General features: G+C 49.1%; 1 protein-coding gene across 1 annotated transcript; it reads left to right on the top strand.

Moving 5' to 3' along the window:
* Positions 1–4,401: 4,401 nt before the first annotated feature.
* Positions 4,402–8,069, top strand: MAP1LC3C (microtubule associated protein 1 light chain 3 gamma). The gene is made up of 4 exons (XM_025363253.1): positions 4,402–4,532; positions 4,634–4,689; positions 4,846–4,952; positions 7,118–8,069. Exons 1-4 carry the CDS (start codon positions 4,475–4,477, stop codon positions 7,338–7,340), a joined length of 444 nt encoding a protein of 147 aa, XP_025219038.1. The 5' UTR covers positions 4,402–4,474; the 3' UTR covers positions 7,341–8,069.
* Positions 8,070–10,230: the final 2,161 nt, after the last annotated feature.

Here is a 10,230-nt window from a genome sequence, read left to right as displayed (position 1 = left end):
AGGTCGGGAGTTTGAGACCAGCCTGACCAACATGGAGAAACCACATCTCTACTAAAAATACAAAATTAGCTGGGCGTGGTGGCGCATGCATGTAATCCCAGCTACTCAGGAGGCTGAGGCAGGTGAATCGCTTGAACCTGGAAGGCAGAGGTTGCGGTGAGCCAAGATCATGCCATTGCACCCCAGCCTAGGCAACAAGAGCAAAACTCCGTCTCCACCACCCCTCCCCCGCCAAAAAAAGAAAAAAAAATAAAAGAGAAAAAAGATCCAGCCCATTCCTCTGCCTGGAAGATGATGGATTCTGGAAGTGTTGCCGCATTTTGTTTTTTCCCAGTGCTTCATTCTATTACCTCCTCCATCTCCCTTCCATCTGAGAGGCAAGCTGCTTGGACTAGATAGCAATCCCCATGCCTCAGCCCAGAAAGCCAAACGCAAGGTTAGGAAGCATCTCAAAGCCCTTATAATCATTGACCAAACATCACAGCTGGGATTTATTTTCTTCTGGCCCCAGCTGAGCGCTATTTCCTCCTACCTCTGCCTTCAGCATTCAGACCTGAATGCACATAAAGTTTCTTGGGATTATAAAGATTTGGGGGAACCATGGCTTGGGGAAGTGAGGGGAAGATGCATATACTGAGGAACAGTGGCAGGCACTATGCTAGCCGCTTTACAGAAACCAGTTCATTTAAGCCTCACATAACTATTCTGAGTTACAGATGACCATAACCATTAAAAGCCATATTTAGTAAAGTGAAGCCATGTATCCAAGATCAGAAATTAAGGTGCATAGGTGAGAGGGCCTGGCTTGGAACCAACTTTGCCTGGTCTTAGAGTCTGGGCTGCCCCTGGAGATTGGCCAGTCTGGGTTGGATCCCGGCTCAGTTTGCATTCTGGCTGAATGATCTAGACCTGAGCAGTGTGAGCATCCCGCCTGCCCGTCCCACCTGCAAGGCAGCTGGGAAAGTTTACGTGAGGTTGCAGATTTGAGAGGTACTTTGGCGCAGAGCACTGCACACCTGCTCTTACTATTCACACCTGATGGGATGCCTTCTTTTTTAAGACAGAGAAAGAGGATGAGGCCACTTATCTCTTGAATGATGCCATCATTTAATCTCTTGACATCTATTTCTTATCATTGACCTAAAGCCCCAAGAGTCAGGCCCTTCAGTTCACCCAGCAAATGTACTATCTCCTTCTCCTTTGTCACATTTTGTTCACTTTAAGACTCTTCACTGCTGAAAGACTACAGAAAATCCTGGCATACACTGCTGACAAAGGAAACGCAAGCCTTTTGGCTGTGCAGAGTCTGAAAGGCTACCTGGATGGGCGTAAGTACCGCAAAGCAACCCCTGGCCCCAGGAACTGGAAGAGCTGTGTCTTGCCCTTCCTAGTCCCTTTGACCCCAGGCAAGGGATTAATTTCTCAGGCCCTGTGATATTGAGAAAAACATGTTTAGTTTTCATTCAATTTCCTGGCATACAACTTCTAAAACCTCTTGGAATTTTCTTTTTTTGTTTGTTTCTGTTGTTTGTTTCTGAGACGAAGCCTCACTCTGTTGCCCAGGTTGGAGTGCAGTGGTGCAATCTTGGCTTACTTCAACCTCCGCCTCCTGGCTTCAAGTGATTCTCCTACCTCAGGATCCTGAGTAGCTGAGATTACAGGCACCCAACACCAAGCCTGGCAAATTTTTGTATTTTTAGTGAAGAGAGGGGTTTCACTATGATGGCCAAGTGGGTCTCGAACTCCTGACCTCAGGTGATCTGCCCACCTCGGCCTCCTAAAGTGCTGGGCTTACAGGTGTGAGCCACTGTGCCCGATGGAATCCTTGGAATTTTCAAAGTGATAGGTGTCTCTTTTTTTTAATTTTTAATTTTTTTTTTTTTTCTGAGGCGGAGTCTCGCTCCGTTGCCCAGGCTGAAATGCAGTGGCACAATCTCGGCTCACTGCAAGCCCTGCCTCCCGGGTTCAAGCGATTCTCCTACCTCAGTCTCCTGAGTAGTTGGGATTACAGGCAACCACCACCACGCCCAGCTAATTTTCTTGTATTTTAGTAGAGACAGGGTCGCCATGTTGGGCAAGCTGGTCTCGAACTCCTGACCTCAAGTGATCCACCCACCTTGGCCTCCCGAAGTGCTGGGATTACAGGCGTGAGCCACTGCTCCCAGCAGTAAGTGTCTTTTTTAGCTCATCAGTGGACTGATGGCTGGCAGCCCCTGGGTAGCTTCTGGATGGGGGCTGGGCGCCAGAAAGACAAAAGTGAGATTAGAGGGTTGGAATTTTTAGCCCCACCTCCAGCCTCTGGGGAGGGTAGAGCGGTTGAAAGTCAAATTGATTACCAGTGGCCAATGATCAATCTTGCCTACATAATGAAGCCTTCATAAAAACCCAAAAGGAATCCCAGCACTTTGGGAGGCCGAGACGGGCGGATCATGAGGTCAGGAGATCGAGACCATCCTGGTTAACACGGTGAAACCCCGTCTCTACTAAAAAATACAAAAAAAAACCTAGCCGGGCGAGGTGGCAGGCGCCTGTAGTCCCAGCTACTCGGGAGGCTGAGGCAGGAGAATGGCGTAAACCCGGCAGGCGGAGCTTGCAGTGAGCTGAGATCCGGCCATTGCACTCCAGCCTGGGTGACAGAGCGAGACTCCGCCTCAAAAAAAAAAACAAAAAAAAAAAACAAAAAAATAAAAACCCAAAAGGCCTAGGTTCTGGTAGCTGAACATGGGGAGGTTCCTGGAGGGTGGCATGCCCTTCCCCCACACCTCGCCCTATGCATCTCTTCATCTGTATCCTTCGTGAGATCCTCTGTAAGAAGCCGGTAAATGTGTTTCCCTGAGTTCTGTGAGTCATTCTAGCCAATTAATGAAACCCAAGGCGGGGGCTATCGGAAGCCTGACGTATATCCCATAGATCAGAAGCACAGGGAAAACAAGCTAGGGTCCGGGCACAGCGGCTCATGCCTGTAATCCCAGCTCTTTGGGAGGCCAAGGCAGGAGGATTATCAGGTCAGGAGTTTGAGACCAGCCTAGCCAACATGGCAAAACCCCCTCTCTACTAAAAATACAAAAATTAGCCAGGCGTGGTGTCACGTGCCTGTAATCCCAGCTACTTGGGAGAAATCGCTTGAACTCAGCAGGCAGAGATTGCAGTGAGCTGAGATCGTGCCACTACACTCCAGCCTGGGCAACAGAGCAAGACTCTGTTTCAAAAAAACGAACAAACAACAAACACAACTTGGGGCTTGCAACTGGCATTGCAAGTGGGGGACAGTCTTGTGGGACAGAGCCCGCAGCCCGTGGGATCTGACGCTGTCTCCAGGCAGACAGTGTCAGAGCTGGATTGGAGGAGACCGAGCTGGTGTCCACTGCAGGACTCATTGCTCGGTGTATGGGGAATCTCCCCAACCCACACACACACACATCTAGTGTCCAAAGTGATCTGTGTTGTGAGAATATAGGAGAAATGGAGTTTGGTTTCCCCTATGTATGACCAGAGGCCCAGTTTCTTAACTCCAAAAGCGAGATCTTGGGGACAATTGTCCTTCCTTCCTTCTTTTATCCCAGAGAAAACTAAGTGACAGAATATACCGGAGTATATTGGGCTTGGAGTATACCGGAGTACATTGGAAGTACTTGGACTTCCTTGTAACAACTCTGGGTTTGTTTGTTTGTTTGTTTGAGATGAAGTTTCGCTCTTGTTGCCCAGGCTGGAGTGCAGTGGTGCGATCTCGGCTCACTGCAACCTCTGCCTCCTGGGTTCAAGCGATTCTCCTGCCTCAGCCTCCTGAGTAGCTGGGATTACAGGTGCCCGCCACCACACCCGGCTAATTTTTGTATTTTTAGTAGAGATGGGATTTCAGCATGTTGGCCAGGTGATCCACCCCCCTCAGCCTCGCAGGTGCTGGGATTACAGGTGTGGCCCACTGCACCCGGCATACAACTCTAGGTTTTAATCCATACTCCCTCTCTTACTAGCTGTGTGCCCTCGGGCAAATCACTTCACCTTTCTTAGTATAGGTTTCCTTCTTTGAAAAAGGGCATGGACCATTGTGAGAATTACACAGCACACTTCAGGCTGAGGTGGATCCAGCTTGGACTCCCCTTGCTACTGAAGTACAAAAACGTCCCAGTACAAGGCAGTTTTACCTCTCCACGGTCCGCTGCCCAGCCAATGATTTTATTACAAACCCTAATTTCTTTTGCAAAGAAACATCTTGAACTGGTCATGAACAAAGTGGCTTTCTCTGACCAGCAAGCAGGTGGCGATTCCATTTCCATCAGAACTGACCTCCTGCTGCCCAGGGAGGGGGAGTGGGGAGAGGGGAGGAGAGGAGAGGCCTGATGTCACTCAGCCCTACATAAGGGCCTCCTTCAAGCTCCTGCAGGCAGTTTGGAAGCAGCTGGAGGAATGAGTTAGGTTCCTGGTTGCGGGACATTTTTTTTCTTTTTTAAAACAGACACAGCTGTTGAGTGAAATGCCGCCTCCACAGAGAATCCCAGGCGTCAGACCTTTCAAGCAGAGGAAGAGCTTGGGTAAATTTCCTGGGGTAGTTTTCTGGGTTACTCGAAAGAGAGGAGAGGATCTGGCCTTCTCTTGATCTTTGCTTCTTCCCTTGTGCTTGAAACATTCACAGCAATCAGACAAGAGGAAGTTGCTGGAATCCGGGCAAAGTTCCCCAACAAGATCCCGGTAAGACACCATTGGACTTCCGCTGGGGGGCGTGGGGGTGGGGTTCCGAGCCTGTTCTTTGAAGAAACCAAGAGCAGCCAACAGCTTCCCTCTCTCTGTTCCAAGTTCCTAAGACTCACGCTGAGTCACATTCTTAAGGATGGACACTCTTGACAGGTGGTAGTGGAGCGCTACCCCAGGGAGACGTTCCTGCCCCTGCTGGACAAAACCAAGTTCCTGGTCCCGCAGGAGCTGACCATGACCCAGTTCCTCAGCATCATCCGGTAGGTGGCGCAGAGCATGCCGGGGAGGAAGGAGCGCGGGGTGTGCCGGGCTGTTCGCTTTCGTCCTTTGAAGGTTTTATTTTGGGGAAAGGGGTATGTCGGGGCGGGGGGTTGCGGGGGCGGGCAGAGGAAAGGGATTTTTCTGAAGTCATCTTTTGGATTCACTAGTACCCTGAAAAGATGCTCTTAGAATTACTCTATTTTAAACCCGGGCGCAGTGGCTCACGCCTGTAATCCCAGCACTTAGGAAGGCTGAGGCAGGTGGATTGCCTGAGGTTAGGAGTTCGAGACCAGCCTGGGCAACGTGGTGAAACCCCCGTCTCTACTAAATATACGAAAATTAGCCAGGCGTGGTGGTGGCAGGTGCCTGTAATCCCAGCTACTTGGGAGGCTGAGGCAGGAGAATGGCTTGAACCTGGGAGGCGGAGGTCCCAGTGAGCCGAGATCGTGCCACTGCAGTCTGGCCTGGGCGACAAGAGTGAAACTCTGTCTCAAAAAAAAAAAAAAAGAATTACTCTATTTTAAATAGGTAAGGAGAATCTCTCAGACAACAACAACAACAAAAAAGAGCTGCCAACATTTCTAAGAATTTCCTAAAGTAGTCTTGGCTCTCAAGCTAGTCCAGCAGATCCTTTGTTTCAGATCCTGTCTGAAACGGAGTCTGCGCGTCCCTTGCAGAGAACAGTACCTTTTCCAAGTGTATGTGCGCCTGGGGGTGGGGACTTTTCCCCGAAAGAAACGTTCCCTGTTCAGAACACAGAGAGAAAAGCATCTCCCAAACACACTCCTCCCTTGGTTAAGCCACAGGTACAGCAAAGAACAGGCAGCTATTCTTGAAGCTTAAAGGACGTCACTTGACACATGGATTCAGTAAAAAATGATTTGGGAGTAAAGTAAATAGACTCGATGAGTAAGTTTTCAACAGGGTTGAAAAGGGCTGGGAAACTGCGTCGCTGTTGCAGCCTGTTTCTTTGAGAACACACGATGAATGAGTGTCTTTTTATTTTGCTTTATTTAGCTCTTTCGCCCAGGCTGGAGTGCAGTGGCGTGATCCTAGTTTACTGCAGCCTTGACCTCCTGGGCTCAGGTGATCCTCCCATCTCAGCCTCCTGAGTAGCTGGGACTACAGGCAAACACCACTGTGCCCGGCTAATTTTAAAAATGTTTTGTAGAGATGGGGGTCTCACCATGTTGCCCAGGCCTCTTTTTATTTTGTTTTACTGAATTGTTTAAGAGCATTCTGATTTCCTCTCTCTAGACAAGCTTACATGTTAAGGTCAGTTCAGTGTGAATGGAAGGTGGCCAAGGGAGAATGAAAGTTAGGATTAGGGCTGAGCACGGTGGCTCACACTGTAATACCAGCAATTTGGGAGGCCAAGGCAGGTGGATTACCTGAGGTCAGGAGTTCAAGACCAGCCTGGCCAACATGCCAAAACCCTGTCTCTACTAAAAATACAAAAATTACCCAGCTGTGGTGTTGCGTGCCTGTAATCTCAGCTACTTGGGAGGCTGAGGCAGGGGAATTTAAAAAAAAAAAAAAAAAAAAAGTGAAATGTCAGAGAGACTGTGCATCACCTTTGTACCTCTAGGGAAATAGCTTTAATTTCTTTTCTTTCTTTCTTTCTTTTTTTTTTTTTTTTTTTTTGAGATGCAGTCTTGCTCTGTCACCAGGCTGGAGTGCAGTGGTGCAATCTCGGCTCACTGCAATCTCCACCTCCCGGTTCTCCTGCCTCAGCCTCCCTAGTGGCTGAGACTACAGGTGCATGCCACCGTGCCCAGCTAATTTTTGTATTTTTAGTACAGACTGGATTTTACCATGTTGGCCAGGATGGCCTCTATCTCTTGACCTCGTGATCTGCCCGCCTCGACCTCCCAAAGTGCTGGGATTATAGGCGTGAACCGCTGCACCCAGCCCAATAGATTGAATTTCATAACAAACAGAAGTTATTTGCTTAGCATTTTTGTGTTGTCATGTTTCCTCGTCCTGTTTGTGTTCTCATATTTCATCCATGGAATGGCCTCACCCTTTTGACCCAAATGGGAAGCTTATAGTTAAATCTCAGGGAAGAAGGAGGGAGCAATTCAGTCTTCTTGAGTGTCACAAGGCTGCAGATCCCTGGGCTGTCTCGCAGGTCACCCCCTCACCACCCTCCTGCCCATCCCAGGAGCCGCATGGTCCTGAGAGCCACGGAAGCCTTTTACTTGCTGGTGAACAACAAGAGCCTGGTCAGCACGAGCGTAACCATGGCAGAGATCTACAGAGACTACAAGGATGAGGATGGCTTCGTGTACATGACCTACGCCTCGCAGGAGACGTTTGGCTGCCTGGAGTCAGCAGCCCCCAGGGATGGGAGCAGCCTTGAGGACAGACCCTGCAGTCCTCTCTAGCCTGTGTCGGGAAGGATGTGTGCTCTGACAGACGCTGGCAGAAGGGATTGGTTTTCTCCCGTGTGTACGCTGGAGGAGTCTGAGAAGCAGGGATGCCTGGGGTGATCAGCTCCAACCAGCGTCAGCAGAGTGGTGGCTCTTCCTAGTTTACTCTTTGTGCTCCATGCTCTTGTGTTCTTCTAAGAAAAATGTGGGCTGCTCTTGAAAGTTATGTAATTATCACCTTTTTTTTTTTTTTTTTTTTTGAGACAGGGTCTTGCTTTATTGCCCAGGCTGGAGTGCAGTGGCACGATCTTGGCTCACTGCAACCTCCGCCTCCCGGGTTCAAGTGATTCTTCTGCCTCCACTCACTGGGTGGCTGGTATTACAAGCATGTGCCACCACACTCGGCTAATTTTTGTATTTTTAGTAGAGATGGGGTTTTACCATGTTGGCCAGGCTGGTCTCAAACTCCTGACCTCATGATCCACCCTCCTTGGACTCCCAAAGTGCTGGGATTACAGGCATGAGCCACCACATCCAGCTATATAACCATATTCTAAATAAGAAATGGTTGGCTTGTGTGATGGTGTTGTGTGATGAGCTGGAGATAATATTTTAAGTGTCTTCTGTGGTATATGTGGGAGGGCCATTGAGGAGTGGGTTTCACTCCCTGCCTGTGGGCAGGTATCCCATCTAGGGCTCGGTCCTAGAGAACCTCTGGCCTGTGGGCTGTCTCTGTGGAACCCAGTGAAGCCAGCATGAACCATGGTTAGCTCATCTGGAGGAGCCCTTATCCGTGTCATTAGAGAAATTATTCGATTTCCCCAGCATTCACTCTATTTGGTTATTTTCTGTCATTCTCTTTTTGTCCTTCTATACCATACATATTTATGCCAAAGCTGTAACTTCTCAACATAAAGTCATTTAAACCATGTGCATGTTTACTATGTGCCAAGCTGTATTCTAAAATAAATATTCTTTATTTTAAAGGAGCTTTATTATTTGGCTTCTTATCACAACTCTCTATGGGCTAACTACTGTTACAGTTAACCCACACAATGGGTGGGTTTGATTGCTTGGTGGGTGACGGTCCAATGACTACTCCCAAGGAGGAATTTAAAAGGGGATTTTATTAATTCTAACAAGTAAGGAGGATACTGGGGATAGTTCCCAAAGCAGTGCCTCGCTGAACAAAAGTGAACGCAGGGCATTTATTGTGTTGGTTAGCTGAGTCATTGTGTGCAGAGGTAGAGTGAAGGAGTGCAGGCACAGTCACCGGGCATGCTTCTACGTAGGTCGCATGTGTAGAAAATTGTGAATAAGCTTCTCCTAGGAGGGGGTTTGTTTTTCGCCATTAATGAGCCTTTCTATTATTGTCTTTTTTGTTGGTTTGTTTGAGACAGTCTTGCTCTGTCACCCAGGCTGGGGTGCCGTGGTGCTATCTCAGCTCACTGCAACCTCTGCCTCCTGGGTTCAAGAGATTCCCCTGCCTCAGCCTCCCGAGTAGCTGGGATTACAGGCATGCTCCACCACGCCCAGCTAATTTTGTATTTTTAGTAGAGATTTTGTATTTTTAGTAGAGTTTCTCCAGGTTGGACAGGCTGATCTTGAACTCCTGACCTCGGGTGATCTGCCCACCTCGGCCTCCCAAAGTATTGGGATTACAGGTGTGAGCCACTGTGCCTGGCTTTTTTTTTTTTTTTTGAGACAGAGTCTCGCTCTGTTGCCCAGGCTGGAGAGCAGTGGCACGGTCTCCACTCACTGCAAGCTCTGCCTCCCGGGTTCATGCCATTCTCCTGCCTTAGCCTCCCGAGTAGCTGGGACTATAGGCGCCTACCACCACACCTGGCTAATTTTTTGCATTTTTTTTTTTTTTTTTAATAGAGAAGGGGTTTCACCGTAGCCAGGATGGTCTTGATCTCCTGACCTCGTGATCTGCCCGCCTTGGCCTCTCAAAGTGCTGGGATTACAGGCATGAGCCACTGCGCCCGGACTTAAATGGTAGGTTTATTACTGGTTTTGCTTCCATGAGTGGCCGTGACCAGGGGAAAAGTGAGAGAAACCAGCTGGCACAGGGAGGGGTCATCTCCACAACATTCCATTTATACACAGAACTAGGCAAGCACAGAGTCACTATTGTGGTTAGAAGTTGGCAGCAAAGGCTGGGTGCGGTGGCTCACGCCTGTAATCCCAGCACTTTGGGAGGCCAAGGCGGGCAGATCACGAGGTCAGGAGATAGAGACCATCCTGGCTAACACGGTGAAACCCCGTCTCTACTAAAAATACAAAAAATTAGCCAGGCGTGGTGGCGGGCGCCTGTAGTCCCAGCTACTCAGGAGGCTGAGGCAGGAGAATGGTGTGAACCTGGGAGGCGGAGCTTGCAGTGAGCCGAGATCGCACCACTGCACTCCAGCCTGGGCGACAGAGTGAGACTCCATCTCAACAAAAAAAAACAAAAAACAAAGAAGAAGTTGGCAGCATGAGGCTGGGCGTGGTGGTTCACGCCTGTAATCCCAGCACTCTGGGAGGCTGAGGTGGGCAGATTGCCTGAACTCAGGAGTTCGAGACCAGCGTGGACAACACGGTGAAACCCCATCTCTACCTAAATACAAAAAATTAGCCGGGTATGGCAGTGCACACATGTAGTCCCAGCTATTGGAGAGGTTGAAGCAGGAAAATTGCTTGAATCCAGGAGGTGGAGGTTGCAGTGAGCTGTGATTGTGCCACTGCACTCCAGCCTGGGCAACAGAGTGAGACTCTGTCTCAAAAAAAAAAAAAAAAAAAAAAAAGTTGACAGCATGGGAAGGGGGAGAAACAGGTGGGAGTGGGGGTGTTGTTAAAAAAAACTACAGTCTCCCTCACAACTGGGGTGCCTGGGGGAACTTGATCTGCTTCGACCCAAGAGGAA

Source organism: Theropithecus gelada, chromosome 1 (genome assembly GCF_003255815.1).
Source record: "Theropithecus gelada isolate Dixy chromosome 1, Tgel_1.0, whole genome shotgun sequence".
In the NCBI taxonomy this organism is placed as follows: domain Eukaryota; kingdom Metazoa; phylum Chordata; class Mammalia; order Primates; family Cercopithecidae; genus Theropithecus; species Theropithecus gelada.
Note: the sequence above shows the minus strand (reverse complement) of the source record. Positions and strands in the feature narration are given on the sequence as shown.

What these genes read in the sequence shown, in the direction of transcription:
- MAP1LC3C (XM_025363253.1), top strand. Translation starts at nt 4,475, where the DNA reads ATGCCGCCTCCACAGAGAATCCCAGGCGTCAGACCTTTCAAGCAGAGG. An exon ending in CAAGCAGAGGAAGAGCTTGG is followed by an intron (nt 4,533 to 4,633) that starts GTAAATTTCCTG and finishes AAACATTCACAG; the next exon opens with CAATCAGACAAGAGGAAGTT. An exon ending in AGTTCCCCAACAAGATCCCG is followed by an intron (nt 4,690 to 4,845) that starts GTAAGACACCAT and finishes CACTCTTGACAG; the next exon opens with GTGGTAGTGGAGCGCTACCC.